Source organism: Columba livia, chromosome 3 (assembly GCF_036013475.1).
Source record: "Columba livia isolate bColLiv1 breed racing homer chromosome 3, bColLiv1.pat.W.v2, whole genome shotgun sequence".
NCBI lineage: Eukaryota > Metazoa > Chordata > Aves > Columbiformes > Columbidae > Columba > Columba livia.
The window spans coordinates 38,368,124-38,387,578 of NC_088604.1; the positions used below are offsets into that span (position 1 = coordinate 38,368,124).

At 44.7% G+C, this 19,455-nt stretch overlaps 1 protein-coding gene across 3 annotated transcripts; it reads right to left on the reverse strand.

Annotated features, from left to right (window-relative positions):
- Positions 1 to 404: 404 nt before the first annotated feature.
- Positions 405 to 18,271, reverse strand: CNR1 (cannabinoid receptor 1). 3 transcript variants are annotated; one of them, XM_065056512.1, is made up of 2 exons: positions 17,876 to 18,271; positions 405 to 5,584 (listed from the first exon to the last, which is right to left on the reverse strand). In XM_065056512.1, exon 2 carries the CDS (start codon positions 5,521 to 5,523, stop codon positions 4,102 to 4,104), a length of 1,422 nt encoding a protein of 473 aa, XP_064912584.1. In that variant the 5' UTR covers positions 5,524 to 5,584; positions 17,876 to 18,271; the 3' UTR covers positions 405 to 4,101. The 3 variants fall into 3 exon arrangements, with proteins under 3 accessions (XP_064912584.1, XP_005499909.2, XP_064912585.1); XM_005499852.4 differs by lacking the exon at positions 17,876 to 18,271 and adding an exon at positions 16,955 to 17,824; XM_065056513.1 differs by lacking the exon at positions 17,876 to 18,271 and adding an exon at positions 14,728 to 16,039.
- Positions 18,272 to 19,455: the final 1,184 nt, after the last annotated feature.

Consider the following 19,455-nt stretch of genomic DNA (forward strand, 5'->3'; position numbering starts at 1 on the left):
AAGTATATGGGTTTGTCTTAATGTGACTTCTCTGTGCAAACATATGCATCTGAGGAAGGCAAAAGAGATTTATTGCATTTTGGCTAATACAGAGGAAAGGGGAAATTGCCTACATAATGAAACAGGAGATTCAGTTTCAACTATGTCATTTCTCTCGTCTCCATAGTACTGAAAACACAAATATAAAATATATAATCTACCTTCTTCTTCAAACATATCAACGTACAATTAAAACCCACAGAGCCTGACAACCTGTTGTCAGGTTGTTTAAGCAGTTGTTTCAGAATCTGACAGACAAACTTATAAACAAAACGTAGAGCACCAGATTGTGGGATGAGGCAGCATCATCACGTGGCTTCCTTGATTATCTCAAAATTTGGAAAACAAAAAAAGTAGAGGAATACTTTTTCTCCTTGAATAAATAACAGTTTAATTACATTATAGAAATAAAATATGATATGGTAGGAATACACTGGAAATCTTACAGAAATACTATTCTGCTACTGGTAGGTAAATGGTCAAAGCTACTTTTCATGACAATCTGAACAGTACTGTGTACAAACTATTATACAGGTTGCTAATGAAAAATATTGCAGCAGTTGCAAGGATGTTACCAGCTCAAACAAACATCTAATGATACAATATTCTTCTAAGAGGAAGTAATAATGTTAGATTTACAGACAATAAAGAGTTATGTTCTTCACTTTGAAACACTGGAAATAAAAAGCTCAGGTAATTCAATTTCTTTACCTCATATTATCACAAGGAAAGATTTTCCTTTCACTCCAAAACAGCATCCCAAGAGACCCTGTAAACAGTTTATTCAAAGGTAGTATTTGAGATGTCACAGCAACTTCAACAATTGTCCTAGTCTACAATTACAGACTTTTTATGCCACTGCTTGTACAGATGTCTTTTTTTATTTTTCACTTATTTACATACATTCAGCCCAATAACAGCAGGTAAAACGCGCTGTCTGTCTCACAATAGACACACTAAAATTCTCATCGAAAGGCCAGTGTAAGGTGTGGATAGTGACTGCACAGCGTTGAGGAGATTATATTATACAAATATACAATTAGACTGTTGAGAATCTAACTCTGCACACACGTAACATAGATGGTCTTCTTGGTAGATACGTGACACTTGGAGTCAGTACATATACGTAACTGCAGCTATTGTTGGTTGGTTGAGGATGACGGTGCGGGTGGCTGTGGGACACAGTATCTTTTGTCTGTGCTATCCCTAAGTGAAGGCAGGCAACTGCAAATTAGGAATACCTAAAGCTGAAGTACAGTTTATCCTGGAGTGGCAGCAGATTTTTCTAATGAAAGAGTAGTTCTGTTTAGTGCACAATGTGTAGGGAAGTTGTTGCCGCCTCTTTAATAAATGGTTCTAAGCGAACCAACACAGTTCCCAGAGCTTTAGAAACTCATTATGCAAATGAAGATACTGATGATAGACGGTAAGGTTTCACAGGATGCTATTTCTTATTATATCAGTAAGCACCAAGTTAAGTGCTAAGACAGCCCCATTGTCCCATGATTTATCATGTAAAATTTATAACTTGAATGCACAACAAAAGTCCATGAAATTTGCATTTAATTCACAACAATACAGTTTCAAAAATGGCTCTTAAAATACCTTTACATTTCAAATGGGCTTTGCCCCCCAGCTCCTCCAAGAGGACTGCTCTAGGATGGACTAGACCTAGATATGAGAAATACCTTCCAGGCAGAGGACTTGCATGTCCTCCAGGAATCCCCTGCAACCTGCTGGTTTTGGCTGACTGCCACGGCCCCCTCAAGAGCATGGTGCCCTGTCCTGCCATCAGGTAAGCTGCAGGGGATGGGATGGAGGAGGAAAGTCACCCTGTGCCTTCTAGCTGCCGCTCAGCACCTCCCCTGATGAGATCTTTACAATGTGCTACCCCTCACCAAGCCTGGACTCAGAGCCACTTGGGCCCCACAGAGCCACTGGCTGGTATCAGCTGGTCTGTTTGTGCTGCTGGCTGCTCTGGGCTGCACCAAAAACACCATGGGGACACCAAGATGGCCAGAGACCAGGTCTGCCACCCTGCTCTTTCCCTATGTAACCCCAAGGACAGGTGGTCGGGCAGCATGGACCTGGCTCTGCACACCCGGTGCCATGGAGGCAGACACCCCTCTCGCGGCAAAGAGTCAGGCGGTGAGTGGGCTCAGCCGCCTTTGCAGCTGTGTCAGGAGTAATCGGCCAGAAGGGTGAGGGAACAGTCCGAGAATGCAAGGCAGCAGAGAAGAGGACCCCAGACCTTCTGATTCAGAATGCAATTACAGAATATCCATGACTCAAAGACTATCCAGTAACATACTCCTTGTGAAAGTCCCAGGCTGCAGAAACAATCCCACCATGGAACAGAGTCACCATTTTCCCTGCAGTAACTTCTTCCTCGAAGCTGATAGTATCAAACCTTCTCATCTGTACCCTGGTTTCACAGTGAGACTCACCTCATTTAAAGCAATCAGATTTGAATACTGACAGCCTTCAAACAAATTAACATTTATTTCTGGCTTTCTTAGTTTCCAGGAACACCACAGACAGCCACTGCAGTTGACACTGCAGGCTCATGCCATGCTCTGCCTCCTGTTTCCCCTTAATCTCACGTACAGCTGAAAGCTTGCTTTCTCTAGCACATGGATACACCCCTCAGAGTTGATCGGGTTGGTTTCCATTCGGTACTTTCATCAGCAACCAGTTGGAAGAACTCAATTTTAGAAAACAGAATTTGTGTGCAAAGCGTGCAACAAGAAATACAGTTTACATTTGGTCATAGTGTCCTATCTTAGTTATGCTACCATGACTCACACTGATTAAGATACTTACGCACGCACACACACGTACACACACATAGATATTTATTTATATACACGCTCACACAATAAGAAAATGTCTAAGTCTGACAATATTTCCTCCTCTTTTAGTGAAGACAGGAGTTTGGCATCTCAGGCTCTGAATCTGCTTAAACCTGGTATACGGGAATGTGACACACTTCAAATATACATTGACTGCACAGTGATAACATCGCACATTGAGTCTGACACATGCTGTCTTCAGTGGTCCAGCCCAGCACGTGGCTTAAAACCAGTTGCCCATTAAAGGAGCAAATATCCAGGACCTTTGCTTTTCAGTGTTCATATTCACACAATGCCCAAGAGCAGGGCGATAGTCTGTACAACCACAAATGTCCTTCTGTATAAACGCAGTGGTATCTAAAAGTCTGAACCAGTGCATCCCTCTCTTACATTCCTCCTCTATTCCTTTGTTGCTGTTACTCTTGTATGCATGTGAAAGTAAAAGGTAGTGGGGAAATAATTTGAGTAGAAGAACGCAAAGCCTCTCCTCTAAGTTCACAGAAGACCACTAAAAGTGTAAAATTTCCAAAATAGCTCATAGGAATTCTTCAAATACAGTAAGTGTTTTCAATGGGGGTTTACATATCACATTTCACATTATTTCCACAGAAGTCTACCTTATCACTTTGTTTAATCAGACAAATATCAATAACACATAATAAAACAGCATACAATTCACAGGACACGACACGTTTTACAAAACCCCTAAAACTCAGCACTGCCGCTTTTGGAAAAAAGTGAAGACTTCTATTACTTACAGACATGAAATACACTTCACATTAAAATGAACAGCATGATAACAAGGCTTATTTTTCTTACTTGATGGCATGGGTTTAGGATGCATTTGTTTTCGATTAGGTTTCACAATTTTTCTTCACACTCCCAAAAGGCACCATTGCTAACCTGGTATTTTCTCTGTGCTCTTTCAGGAAACTTGCTATCATTCAGTAAACACCTTTTGAGAAAAAAAACTTTTTAAAATTTAGCTTGAATCCCTAATTGTAAAACCTGAAGAACTGGCTGATGGTAATGGTCTTAACACAATCATTGCTCAGCTTACAATGACAAACCAAAAAACTAGTACAGGAGGGTACAAACACGTTAAGCCACGGGTTTGGTTTTCTCTGTTGTTGATTTTTTTTTTTTTAAATATTTTTTAATTTTTTTTTAAACCAACTCCTTTTCTCACAACGCTGAGAAGTCTCTGAATTTACAACGCTTCAGCAGTCGTGTCTGTGGAGACAGACATGGTAACTTTGGCAATCTTAACTGTGCTCTTAATGCAGCTCTCGGCAGCCCTGTGCACGTTCCCCGCGTTGTTGGCGTGTTTGTGCTGGCAGTCAGACTCCATGCTGTTATCCAGGGGCTGCGCCGTCCCTTCGCAGGTGGGGAACATGCTGCGGAAGGCGTGTCGCAAGTCCTTGCTCCTCAGAGCGTAGATGATGGGATTCACTGTGGAATTCAGCAAACAGAGCATGCTACAGAAGGCAAAGACAGTCTTGATGAGCTTGTTCATTTTCCCAAAGACATCGTACACCATGATGGCGAGGAGAGGGCCCCAGCATATGATTAAAACTACTAGGATAAGGACTAAGGTTTTGGCTAACCTGATGTCCATACGAGTTTGATCAGGCCTAGTGATCTGTACCTTACCATCCTCCGTCGACTGAATGATGATGCTTTTCTGCGTGCCCCGCTGAATCATGCGAACAGCGTGGCTGTGAGCCTTCCACAGTATGTACATGTAGGCATAGACAATGAACAGCAAAAGGACGCTGGTGACCCCGATCCAGAACATCAGGTACGTCTCATCGATGAGGGGGAATATGTCCGAACAAACGGAGTTGAGCTTTTTGCAGTTCCAGCCGAGCAGAGGAAGAACGGCTATTACAATGGCAATGGTCCACATCACACAAAACGCTACGACAGCCTTTGGTCGGGTAACAATCCTTTTGTAAGCTAGCGGCCTGTGTATAGATATGTACCGGTCTATTGCCGTGAGGAAAAGGCTACCTACGGAGGCGGTGAAGGAGGCTGTAACTCCACCCAGTTTGAACAAGAAGACGTTGGGGCTGTCCTTCCGGTGAAAAACATGGAAATCCACAAAACTGTAGACAAAAATCACGCTGCCCAAGAGGTCAGCCACAGCCAGGCTGCCGATGAAATGGTAGGAGGGTCTACACCGGAGGCTTCGGGAGTGGAGGATGACACACAGGACGAGCAGGTTCTCTAGGACCGTGAAGGTGCCCAGGGTGAGCGACAGCACGGCGATGGCCAGCTGCTGGCTGGGGTTCAGAATCATAAAGCACTCCATATCCATGAAGTTCTCCCCACACTGTATGTTCTCATCATTATCCTTAAACGTGGACAGGGACTTGTTGTAAAACTCTGTGATGTTGACCTGATCTGAGGGAATAATGCTCAATAGGGGATCATCTCCTGCAGTCATTTTTTCTTGGAAAGGATCACCCCTGAAGGAAGAGAGAGGAAACTTCTGGGGGTAGTACCCCAGCTTGGATGCCAGGTCACCCTTCATGTCTTCGTACTGGATATCGTTGGAGCCCACGTAAAGGAGATCTGTGGTGATTGTTCGAAAAGTTGTATCTGCGAGGCCATCTAGGATTGACTTCATAACCTCAGTCTTGTTGGCTTCAGAGAGACTTGGGGGAGGGAAAAATGCATCAGAGGAAATCCTAGAAGAGGAAAAGATCAAACTTCATTAACATAAACAGGGAGACAAACTCCACAAACAACTCAGTCAAACAGTGTCAAACAAAATGGACCTTTCTCTTGTATTCAGTGCAGGTCCAGCCTTTGCCACCTGCAGGAATCAGGGTGAGTTGAGCACTTAGAAAGGAATCACCCGGATTTCACTAAAACTGAATTACACTAAGAAGTGATGTGAAAAACAGAGGAGCAGGGAATTCAGTATTCCACAGGAAAGTCATTTTCATTCCTCATCAAAACCTTCTGAGTCGCTCCACCAGAAAGGTATTTTTCTCTATATCTGAACTTGGCTTCTGATTGCAAAGTACCTTACAGACCAATATTCCTTGGGCTTGCTTCATTTAGATAATACCAATTGCCACTGCAGGAGCAGCATTAAACTGAATCATCGCCTTCATTGCTTTTCTTTCAAAAGGCACAAAGGTTTTGAAAACCTGACAACAGAGAAGGAACGGTGAAAGAGCCATGCATTCTAAGTTTCACAGTTCACCCACTATGTCTGTATATTCACATTACACTGCTACGGCAATCTGAGGTCTACTAACATCCTGAATTTTTTATTGCAAATTTATTAGCAAGGTGTTTCAACTACAAATACAGGGATCTGGATGTATCTTCATTACTCTGTTCCTTCCTTTTGCTAAACATACCAAGGCAACTGGGATGTTTGGACTCTAGGGGGGAGGTGGGTTGTTACCCAGCCCTGTCCGTACTTTCAGGAAAGGTGACCAGCACTGTTATGTCAGTGAACACATCAGTGACCCATTCTGCATTGATCAGAAGCCTCAATCAGACCAGTTCACGCTTGCCTAGAAAAACTTTGCACCAGGTTTGGGTCAGAGTGTAGCTCTGGCCCAAACTCCAAGCAAAAAAGTGACCAGGAGCCACTGCTCCTATGAGAGGCATGTAACTCTCCTCATTGGTGACACCTTGAAAAACATTCTGTCCCCTCAGAAACAAGGAACCCAGCAGAAGGTCCCCAGGTCTCCGAACCCCATCATGCCCCAGCCTTTGCTTGTAGATGGTGATTAACCGCAGGGCGTAACTCCTGTTAGGGGTCCCTTGGGAAAGCACCCTCATCGGCTTCTGAGCATCCCACCTGCACCAACGTGTAAGACAGGTCTTACAGCTCTTCTTACACTGTGCTCCTTTATATAACTTTGCCCATATAACATGCTTTGAATATACATTGAACACCTGCTTTAGGGCCTCCTTGCACCACCAGAGTGGCTGAGTGGTCTGGATGTAAATAAGAGCCAGAATCATTGCTTCAGCGTGCTACAGCTATTCTGCGTCTGCTATGTGACACGCCAATCCTTACATTAGCAACAGGAGCAAAATTGAGCTTTTTCGTGCTTTTAGAATGGAGGAAATTGTTTGTAACAACCAAGAAATCACAGATGCCATATACAGGCTTGTACTGACTTAACCTGTTCACTTTATACAACTGACAACAAACATCCAGAAAGGTCACGAGAGGTTATCTGCCAAAACCCAGAGTACTGATCACCTCAGCTCCTGAAGAGAATTGCACACTAGGTACTACAGCTCATTTTTCCCATGAATACTAAAAGAAAGAAGAAAATGATGCATCTCTACAACAAAACCAATACTTAAAACCAGAAGAAATCATGAGCATTTCCAAAAGAAGCAGAGATCATTTGGCTGATGAGATATTTACGCTGCACTTACACATGACGTCTGCCCACTCAAGACTTTCTCCATGGTTCATTAAAGTTTTCCATTTGATTCAGCAGGCCTAGACATGGAGTGTTGAAGGAAATGTAGGAACCTAGACCCCCAGAACACACTGCAACTCCTGTGCTGCAAACAAGGACGAGTATAACAAACCCTTACAGAATGGTCTAACACACAACACAGACTCTTGCCATGTCAGCTTTTGCAGACATCGTTGCTCAGCAAATAACAACCTAATTGTTAGACAGACAGACAATATTACGGAACATAATTTCGAGGGTTTAAGCAGTGAGGGAGGGAAATGTTACTGAAGCACACATTAAAAATGAACAGCAATAATCTAATACGTAATGTACTTTTCATCCAGAAGGTGCTTTACAGCTGTTCCTAGTAGAATTTGCAGGTGTTATATGTTGCAAAGATGATCCTGCTGACAACTGACAAATCTGCTTTGGGTGAAGTCTGGCAACTTTAAACTTGGCATTATAACACCAGTTTAAAACCAGAAGTGAAGAACGTGATATTAATTTGAAAACTACCCAAAAATATTAAAGAAATGAAGTAGTTCTCTAAACATGTAAAGATGGCTGTGGTATTCTCTGTTATTCCAGCTTATTTCTGACAGAAAAAAAGACAACCATTTTAATGATTAAAGCCACAGCCCCATGGCGAGAAGATTATCTTTGAGCAAAGCTTCAAAAATTGTATGCAACTGAGCACTTCTGCTAGACAGACAAACAAATTGTTATGAGGTAGCTGGTCCCTGCTGGAGTCATGTTAAGTGCAGACTTGCTCAGAATAAGGTGCAAGCTGCCGTGCAACCCCTACCTTTGTTTGAAATAGAAATGAAAGAACACGAATTCCTGTGTGCTCTTTTGAAGGTGGCAGTGAGTTATGTGACAATATCACTATGCATGCATATGCTATGCTAACAACATAGTTAATGGGATCAGGAGAGGCAAGGCTTACTCTGAATTTCAATGATTTTTTTCCCTCTGTATTTTTACATTGAGATTATTACAGTAATTTCCACCTTATTGTTTCTGCAAAGAGAGTTTTCTTTGAGAGTACTTGGGAGTTCATTAGTGGTGTAGTTTAGGCTTTGGGGGATGCAGCTGACATTAATTTTGTTTTTGTTTGCTGCTGGGAATATCATAATTGGAAATTTCTAGCAGTATGTGTGCATGCACCTATTCAAGTAGCAGTTGATTTTTATTAAAGTTGCAGTAAAACAGACATTCACCTGCTCTGGAATTGCACTTCACTGGAATTGGCCCTGCCTGGCCAAAACCTGCTCTTCCAACACAGCCTTTGAATCTCCAAAGCTCTCAGCCTCTTTCCTTAAATGAGCTCTGCTAACTCACTCATTTTGAAATGGCTTTAAAAAGCACAGAAACATTGATTAAAGATGAGGAAGAGCCCATGCTGATGGCATCACTCAAAATTTTTTGTGTATTTCCATGACAGCATGCAGCATTTCACAGTAAGTAATGAATTATGATTACAGATAAGGATCAAACAATAGATAAAGATTTCAAGCATCGTCTGTCTTAAAGGCCACAAGCAGAAAACCCATAGCTGAACACCATTTTAGACTTTCTCCTGTCACTCCATGGCTGTCAATGGGCACTACCAGACCAGCTGTGCAAAGGGACTGCCACTAGATGGGGTGGCTTTTACAAACACACGGCTTAGCTGATGCAGGGACTTGCATTTAACTTCTTCTAGCCCTCTTCTTCCAGTCTCCTTTACCTTGGTTTAAACATATGAGGTGTTAAAGACCAGCTGAAGGTTGAAGACACAACTTCGAAAGGCTTTGCGCTCAAAGCAAAAGAAATAGTGAAGAGTTGAGAGGGCAAGAAGCTTAAAAGAAGCTTGGAGGATATCAGAATATGTAGAACCCTTAGGTAAAATATAATATATATATATATGTAAAAGGCTGGTAACTCATCTTGGACAACAGGAACAAATATATCTCCCCTGGACTTCTCGTTGGTCCACAGGACCAGGTCACTCTGGGAACAAGAACATGACTTCATTAAAATGCAATTATCTATCTCCTCCTGCTGTTCTGGGACAGAGGGAGAGCTGGAAAGTTTTTATTGTTGACTAAAAAAAGGGGCTGAATTTATTATAATTTTCAAACCAGGATGATTGATAGAGCAATTTTAATAGCCTGAATAGAAACAGTGAATATTTGTGTTCTTCCTCGGAAAGTAATTATGAGCAATACAATGATGCTACTGATAACTGCAAAAATGTTGATGTGGCAAGAAAAGGAATCAAAACAAGAAAGGGAAATCCATAATCAAACCTTTCTAGCTTCTATTTTAGAAAATATTTTAATCTCCGTGTCTATACATTTCTTCTATGATACCCACAGTTAATTAAGAACAGGCTAAAGGACAAGTAGGTATAATTGAAACCTAGTTTTTGAATGCACAAAAATATGTAAATGTATTCTCCTTGCTTACACATTATAAGGCTTCTAAGTCCTTCAAAGGGCTTTATCTTCCAGTAAGTTTGTGTAGCACCCAGTACACTGGGACTCCTACCAAACTGGGTGCACAAACCACAATCGCAGGAGAAACAGCACTAATTCATATTCACATGTAGTCAGCTGAAAAAGCATGAGAGAAATGAGATCTACCATAGTAACTGCTGGCTACCAGGAATTACAACTGTCCTATAAAATGAAAATTTATATGGCTAATAATTACCTTATCCCATATGGCAATGAACAATACTGCTTCGAGGACAGAACAAGGTTTCTAAGCCTTGGAGAAAGAAATGCGCAGCCTGAGCCTGAGCCTAAGACTCAGTAGCACCAAGCAAGAAAAAAAACCACACTGACAAGAACGTGAAAGCAATGCTACCCTTACCCTATGTACTGTTTTACTACTCCATCTCCAACATTGTGCTACTGCTGGGCTATAAATGGCAAATATGCTGTCAGTCCTAATTCAGGAAAACTTAAATTCACTTCAGTGAATTTTCTCTGTGTGAGGGATTGGGAAGGAGCACAGGGACCAGATGAAGAGTTAATGAGGGATGCTATCGTCTTAGCTGCAGCAACACACGGGTTAAACTAGGATGTGCAAGCACTGAACCAAATTTTGTTCTTATGTAACACAATGATATCTTTGGCAAGTTGAACCTTAATTAGCAAGAAACCACCACTACATGGTTGTGTTAATTAATATACCGATTGCATACTAGCAGGATAGGGTCTGGATTGTTCTAATTTGGGGGCAAACTGCCCCTACGTGACACCACTCAGCATCCAGCAGCTGACAATCTGAACAACAAAACTAAAACAATGGGTAAAACAGGGCATTAATTGGTGACCAACAATGCCTTTAAAAGAAATAACATTATTTCTTCCCTCCAAAGTTTTGTTGGTGAGATGTGTGTACTAGTTTTAGCACAGCTGACTTGCAGGCAGAGAAAAAGAGGCTGCGTCTTATCTCAGACAACCAGGGTATAGGCATGGGTCTATGATCAGGGAAGTTCAAAAGCAAGGCTGAAGTTCAAAAGCAAGGCTGAAGTCCTGCACCGTTTGATGCAGGCGAAGGTCCCAAACTTTGCTTTCCTGCAAGCAGTGCTGCCAACCTCCTTGTTCTGCTGCCCATCCCTAAAATGCTCCAGTTGTTCCATGTTGGATCAAGAGACAAACATCAGGAACTAAAAGCACCAGGGTGCACAACTGGCAGGTGCGAGGCTTAGTTTGAAGCCTTTTCTCTGAATTAAGGGAACAAACGAGGCATCTCCCACATCCCACCCAGCCACAGGGGGAAGCACAGGGACAGCTGCCCCTTCTGCCCGTGAAAAACCTCCAAAGCTCCTGAGTTCGCTCAAGATCCCTCAGTTTGTGAAATACAATAGCTCCCCGCCACATTTCCTACCGGGTTTGAGACAAGACAAAGTACTGAAGGCACAAACCAGCAAGGGGACTGTGAGGGTCATGTTAATGGGAAACTACGGCTACCTGGTCTGCCCAGTTTTTGGGAGAAAGGAAGAAAGGCAGAGGTGGCTTTCTTAAAACAACAAGAAGATGGTATGAACATGGAATTTTAACATCTTTCATAGTTTACTTTATACATCTTAATTTCATTTAAAGACATAGTTTTGGGAGCGGATGAAGTGGCTTGCTCAAGTGTGAAAGGTTCAGTTGAAAGGGAAACAGTGAAGCAAGAGTAAACTGGTATTTGCTTAAAACAAGCTCCAGTTTAGGGACACATTTCCCAATAAAGGAGAATGAGCAGGTAATACAGCTAGAGTTTGATACAATGCTATGGTATTTACATTTTAAAGAAAATGGAAGAGAATTCTTTGAGGTGATCAATTTTGAACTCACAAACTTTTTATTTTTCACAAAAGGGTTTATCTTGGATTTCAGTATTCCAACAGAAATTGCTCCGTTTCCAGCCTCTTTTCTAGCCATTCTCTAATGCCAAAAGGTGAAGGCGCTTATTACTGCTAAGCAGAATTGACATAAATGGAGACAGAGAAGCCCAGCCAGGTGCAAAAGAGATGGGGGCTAACACTCAGTCTCCTGGAAGTAGGCAGAAGAGATGGCAACTTAGCACACAACATATAGCTGAGGGAGAAAAGTAATTTGAAAGAGAAGAGAAGGACATGAAAGACACAGGTTCCACTGGATGCTAAATGCTAAAGGAGAATGTAATGTCTAGAGGATGAAACTGGGGGGGAAACCACATTTATTAGGGGAAAAAAACCCCAAACAACAGAAATAACCACTCCAAGGAAACAGCTTTCATGAAATGGCCAGAGCAGAACAAAAAAGGTCAATAATTTGTTGCAGCAGAAAATAATAGTGAACTTTATTAAAAAAGTAAGGCTTAGAGACAGAAAGGTAGCAAAAACACCAAGCTCCAGGGAGAGCTCTCATGAACTGCAGAGTGCAAGTCTGCTGCCTCCTCCCCTTGCAACAAGCTGTGGCCATAACAGGTTTTAATCAGAGACTTTGAGAGAGAGCACGGGAGATGCTGAGAGCACAGGTAATGCAGGTTAAGTGACTGGTATGAAAGGGACTGAGAGAACTACTGTCCTCATATGGGGAATGGGACGTCTCCTGGTGAGACGGGAGCAAAGCGGGGAATGGTAAGAGGGGAAGAGCCAAGTGGAGGGAGCCCCAGGGAGGCAGAGGATGCAGGTTTTAGGGAAAGAGAAAAATTGCCTTTGTGATTGGCTTGGGGAAAGCAGATCAGGTGAAGAAGAAAACTCACGAGACAAAATCTCCCTCCTCTTCTGAGACTTGTGAACTTCAGAGACATCTCCATAAGCTGAATGATATGGCTAGTGAGATTTTCAGATCTCACAGTGAAGAAAGAACAGACCCACTGCTCTGCAGGCAATGACTTGCTCTTTTGAAAGAACATTTCTGATCTGCATTCAAACAGCAAAAGAAGCTGCAAAGGGCTCAGTAAGGTCACAGAAAAGGACAGTGCTGTCCCCACTGACACAAGGCACTGAGCTGGGGACACCCAGGAGAGATCAGTTGAGCAAATCAGGTCAGGGACATTAATAAAAATCAAAATGCTTAAGGAAAATGAAGTACAGGATACAGGGCTCAGAGGTGGAAAGGAAGACAGAGAGCTCAAATGAAGCCACTGAGTGACCCATCAAGCGGGTGTACACACCAAGAGGGGAGAAGGAAAGAGAGGTTCACAGGCAACGACGGAAGTCTGTGCACAGAAGGTCAGTAACACATTGCAAAGCAACTTCCCTTCCACCTCAGTCCTCAGGAGCCTACTTCTCCCAAAAATTGTTACTGGACCACCAAGTACTGGCAGCACTCAGAAGACAAGACAGAAAGGCTTTCTGTAAATGTGATGTCCCACGCCACCAGCATTAGCGAACGATGAAGACATGCACTCCAATTAAAAAATGTAAAACATTCTTTCATTTCTGGAGCAGTCTGGACCTTCATAAAATTTAAATAAGCTCAGATAACTCTCTTCATAGCTACATTCAGAATATAATGATATTCAAATATACTGCCTTCACACACACAAACAACTTGTGAAATTATTTGCCAGCATATTAAGCTACTACACCAGATTGCTTGGCAATGGTGCATGTCTTTGAAATATGCAGATGCTTTTCTTTTTTAAAAAAAGGACAGAGGGAGAGAAGAGGAGAAGTGAGAAAGAATTACAGTAGAATCTGAGATCCAAGTAGCCAGAACAACAATTGCAGAGGGACTCCAACCAACATTACATGAGATTTGGAGAAATAGTTAAAAGATACCAGGAGATGAGTTATGACTTTTTACTTGTATGTGTGTGTATACATATATATCTATGCATACTCTTACAGACATACACAAACACATACACATGCCTAGAAGAACAACTATGCAAAGTCTCACAAACACTGCAGTAGTGTTTGTCATGCGTAAACTCAAATTCCCAGAGCCAGAAGACAAGCAGACAAGCTAGAAGTGTAGGCATAAAAAATAAGGCAAGATGAGTGCAGAGTATCTTTTTGAATTCCCACACACGCAGCCTTCTTGGGAAAAAGCAAGAATCTAAAATGGGTACATTATCACAGAGATCATGTAAAAATTATTTTGCGTGTATATATACATATGGGTGCCTTTATACACACTCCAAACCTATTCCACCTATTTTTCCAGGCACACACATAGTCTTGACTCCAGTATGATATTGTTTTAACCAGAGGCAGAATTGGCTAAAAACAATTAGGGCACTTTTCACACATTCACAACAATGGGAAAGTGGGAGCCCCCAAGCCCCTAAGCACAAACTTTGAAAGGTTTCCTAAAATGCAGAAATATGAAAATGACTCGGGCGAGGGCTGAAGAGGAATTGACGGTATTCCCTACGGAACTGGTCGTGCTCAGTACTGTGTAGTGAATAAACATGCCTGTCTTAAGAAGAATATAAAACTGCCATTAAACAGGTTAACACAGGATGAGGTACAATTTGATACCATCTAGCCTTAATCTACACAAAGAAGACAACATCCGAAACATACGAAACATCCACTTTCACCAACAGTCCGGCCAAAGTATAATGAGTGACCTTATATTAACACACACACAGTAGTGAAATACCTATTTTATCTGTAATTTGGATATTGGTAGCTTGATCAATAAAGAATGTTCCTGCCAAAGAGAGGCAGAACCATGCTTGGTGTGTGCATCACCATAATGCCCCTGCATGAGGCACAAATGGCAGAATAAAATGTGCTCCAACCTTATGTTGCAAACCAAATCATTTTTCATGAGTAACAATGGCACCTTTGGGAAAAAGAAAAAAAAAAAAAAGTTCTTTCTAATGAGAAATTGATTTATAAGTCATTATAACCATTTCAAAAGGACAGGTTGTGGCTGGTTTCAGCGATCATTAACAAAGCCACGCACTTTCAAAGAGCCTGAGTTCTGGGGAGAGGAAATTCTTATCCCACCACCAGCAATTGCATGTGCACTTCTTGCAGCAGTACAGCGTCAGTCTAGAAATGGAGATGTAAAGAGCAATACTGAGAAGACAGTTTGTCACATTTTTAACTTTGCATTAATAACAAATGCTGTTGCTGTCTATTCTGACACATTCGCAAGCTTGCTTTTAAGTATGAGGGGCTGGCATGCACTTCCACTATAGATAGGAAAACAAGAGCAGCCTTGTTATGATTAAAAGGGTCTACTTCCCTCTGCCTTCTGTCTTCTGTGTCCATCTGCACAGCTGCTTTGAACTTGGCCAAATCCCAGTGATAGGGTCGCCCGCAGTACATATTTTAAATCAGCAGCAGACTGTGCAAATTTGCTGCTACAGAAGAGAAAAATCTCCAACATCTCACCTAAATGGTTGATGAGTGGTTGTGTAGAACATTCATCATTTTGCATAGCCTAAACTATTTGGGAAATCGAAGTGAAACATATCTAAAATAATTTACTGTTTCAGAAGAAGACTCAGATAAAGCCAATATAGACATCTGCAAAGAAATAAAGACCAATTACCATTGAGAAAAAATATTTCTATGGATTCCAACATAGCTGACTGCAAGCCTAGAGAGAGGTCACAAAGTTTGCATTGAAGAAGTTACAGTAATTTATCTTACAAAGTGCAGAAGTAGAGAAACTAGGTGAGTGGAAAATAGTGCACGAGACCTGCAGAACCACGAATGGCAATGTATTTGTAAAAATCTTGGGCGGTACTAAATGAATAGAGGGGTTTGGGTTCTCTCTTACCTCTTAATCTCACCACCTACCTCTACTTAATAGAAAGCCATCCCAGCTCCCCTTCCCCAGCATGAAACACTTTCACCACCAAAATTCCCAGTGGGGTGGGAGTCTGCAATCATTTTGGGACAGCCACATTAAAGGCTAAAAAGTCAGAAATTACTAAAAAAACAAAGTTATTTCATTTCTAAACTTTTGTTGTCCAGTCGGAAACCTGTGAACAGAGAAGGGGAAAGAAAGGCTTGCATTGGCCAAGACACACCATTCCTTCAGCAGGGCTTAAGGGGCTCCTTTATGCAACTGAGCAAATATAATTCATCAAAGAACAACAGCCAGGATCAAAAGGCGCCCACCGGCTCATTCTCATGATACAATAACCTGCTTCCACCTTCCCCTTGAGTTTTGTCGGTATTTTTATTTGCTTAATGTGGATTTAGGTATTGTCAAATGGTTGATGAGGTGAATTCACAGCAAATGGTCGATTTCTTTACCTAGCCCACTTTCTACACCCCCCCCACCCCGCCCCGCAGCAATAGATGCCTCTGGCTCAGTCAAACAATTATTGCTTTTATCAATTCCACTTTAAAATGTTTTTATTCAAATGGTTCTGCCTCTCATTCCAAAGACCAATGGATAATAAAGCAAAGCTGTTCCCGGTTGCTACAAAACTAATTTTAACCTCAAGCAAATCAGGAATTACACATTCATCTTCTAAACCGTTTAAAGATGTTATGTTCATTTCTTTTACAGCTGATTTAATAAACACTGCCTGCATAATAAATATTCCTACTATGGTCATAGGGGCTTTTTGCTTTCTTGAGAAGGGAAAACCCACGCTGGAAGTCCACACGAGGTGTAATCGAAAAAGAATTAAGCACGCCTAAGTAATTTTTACAATGTTGCATATTTTGTTATTAAATATAATATTAAGTATCACTTTGATCCTTCACATGATCTTGGTACATGTGAACAGCAATGCCACCCCCAGCAGAGAATGTTATACTCCTTTAAGAAAAGATGAACAATAACAATGAAAACAAGATGATACATCTAAGGGGGGGTGGGAAAAAAAAAAGAAACATAGCTACACCTTTAACAGGTTAAAAAAGCCACACCATGTTGTTTTGTTTCCTTTTTTTCTTTTTTCTTTTTTTTTTTTTTTTTTAACTTGTAGATACTCAAGGAGTATTTTGCTATCTGGCTCTATGTTATATATGTCCCTTTATCTTCTGACAGAAGAAAACGTACACCAAAACTGTTAATATGTTCATTTGCTACTATACAGAAAATAACACTGATGATAATCTTAAAAAATAATGAAGGAAAACTATGGACTTCATCTTCTGACACCATTTTACTTAAACTGAAATCACAGTAACGAGCTCGCTCCTACCAAAGGCTTGGTACGTACCTCATCCAGGGGTGTTCTCAATGGAGATTTGCAGACGTCTTTGAGACAAAAAGATGCCCATTTAAAATGAGCCCATCTGGTTACTCAGAATTATTTCTCAACAGCTGAAGATTGCACATGACAAACACTTCGTGAAGTTTAAAAAGCTCACTCTTTCTGCTGTTTTTCCCCCTAGACCTCCGAATTTCAGACAAAAACAAGCGAACCAATCAAAAACCCTACTGGGATATTCTGAAGATGCTGGATGCCTAAGTAACATCTCTTAACGGAACATCATTGCGCACAAAATCACGAACCGCCTTTTATTTCGGTTACAGCCTCAACGGCAGAGTTTGGGGAGGGCAAGTGCCCACGGAAACCGAGCTGAACGCCGCCCGCTGTAAATCACCGGTGGGTTTGGACGAGAGGACAAACCCCCGATGTCGGAAAAGGTCCTGTGGGGACCCGGGAGGCTGCCGGCTCCACGCACAGAAGAATAGACGCGTGTCAAGCAGAACGCCACCAGCCCCCGGCACCTCCGCCCGCTGCCGGGGACCCCCGTCCTCCGGCCGGGAGCACGACAGCGAACCGCAGCACCTCGGGCCACCGGCTTTTCCCGGGGCAGCCTCCAACTCTCCCCAGGTGCCCGCGGCAGCGGAGCGGGGCCGTGCCCGGGGCGAGACCCGCGCTCCCCACGGCCCTCTCCGCAGCGCGGGTCGCGGCACTGGGGGACGCGGCGGTGGGTCCCGGGGAGGGACGGTCCCGCAGGCAGCCGCCTTCCCTCCCCTCCCGTCGCTCCGCCGTCGGGGCAGCGGTGTCACCTCCCGGACCCTCGTCACCCACACCGCCAACAAACTTTAAGGGGGACGACCGCCGCCTGGCCCCCAGCAGAGGACACGACCCCACACACCCTCCCGCCTCCACGCCCCGCACCGTTCTTACCCTCTGCACGGCACCGGCCGCGTCCCCTGCCTGCTCCGGCCGCGCCGACCCCCGGCAGGGAGCGGGAGCGCCGCCCCGCCAGGGCACCCCGGCACTGGGGAGCGCCGAGGAGGCGGTGCCGGCGAGGGGAAGGAGGAGGTGGGAGACTTCTGCCTCCCCTTCTTCCCTTCCCTCCCCTCGGCGCCTCCTCTCCGACCACCGCCGCCCTCGCTCGCCCGGCTCAGGCGGCGCGTCGGGCTCCGCCGCCCCGCCGCCGCCGCCGCTCCATGTGCCGCCCGCCCCCCTCAGGCCACCGCCCCCGGCCCTCCTCCGCCGCCTCCGCCCGCCGCCGCCTCGGCGCGGGGAGGCAGCGCGGGAGCCGCCGGGCGCCCGGGGCGGCTCCGGCACACGCCGCCACCGCGTGTCCCCCCCCGCCTTCCGCCCCGCTCCGGTCCCATTTATGAAGCCCGGCTCCCATCACGTGTCAGTGTGCCTTTTGTCCCGGCCCTGGCAGCGGCGGAGGCGCTCCGCACGCGCGGGCAGCGCCGGGGGACACGGGCGGCAGCCAAACTTCGTCCCGGGGGCGGGACGCGTGGACACCGGGGGATACTGGCGGACGTGGGGAAGCGGGGGGCGGCGGAGAACGGGCCCCGGCCGCCGCGTCCGGCTCGGGCCGTGCCCCGCGCCCCCCGCTGGCCGCCTGCCGTTCTCCCCGCCGCGGGTCCGGGGGTGATTAATCGTGATGAGCCCCGTCGTGCCGGCGCCCCGCCGGGCGCGGGGGAGCCAGGCCGGGGGAGGCGACGCACGGGGCCCGCAGCCAATGTTGGAAGGCAGCGCCTCCTCCGGCCCGCGGGGGCGGACGGCGCCTCCCCGCCCGGGCGGGCAGCGCTGCCCCGCCGCGGGGTCGGACCGGCCTCCCGCCCTCTCCATGCCGCCGGGAGCTGAGGCGGGCGGCCCCGGCCTCCCGCCGGTGTGGGGCGCGGACCGCGGGGTCGGGCCCCGCACTCGGCCCGGGACCTCGGGGTTGGTGCGCCCAGCGGGCTGGGTGCATTGGCGACCGCTGGGCCCTCGGCCATGACAGCGCTCATAGGTCCCCGAAGGCCAAGCGCTTTCCCTGTGCCACTTTGTCCTGTGAAATGCCAGTTTTACCATCGTTTGTTTCCCTTTTCCTCACTATCCTTGAGCCCTGCTTTGGGTATTTTGGGGCTTACATGACAGCGGTCACAGCAGCCCTCAGATGCGCTGGGGAATCCCTCATCTCTGGGAGACAAAATGGCTCCAAAGGCGCACGGGCAATGGGTAAAACCAGGAAGCTGGGCTTTATTCAACAGCCAGTTCCTAAAGACACTCATATCCAGCTGGCTTTGCTCCGCATACTTCTGCCTCTGCAGTGTCATAAATATGTATTTGCCTTCACACATATTAATACAGCAACATGATAAATATTTATCGTTTGACATAGTGTCTGTAGACATTAACTGGTCCATCTACTACATCCACATGTGGAGGAGGAATATGCCATACTCCTCATTTCTCAGGAAAAAAGGCACTCAGCTCTTCACAAGTGAGGGCTAAAGATTTTGGATGGCATTATTTTTCAG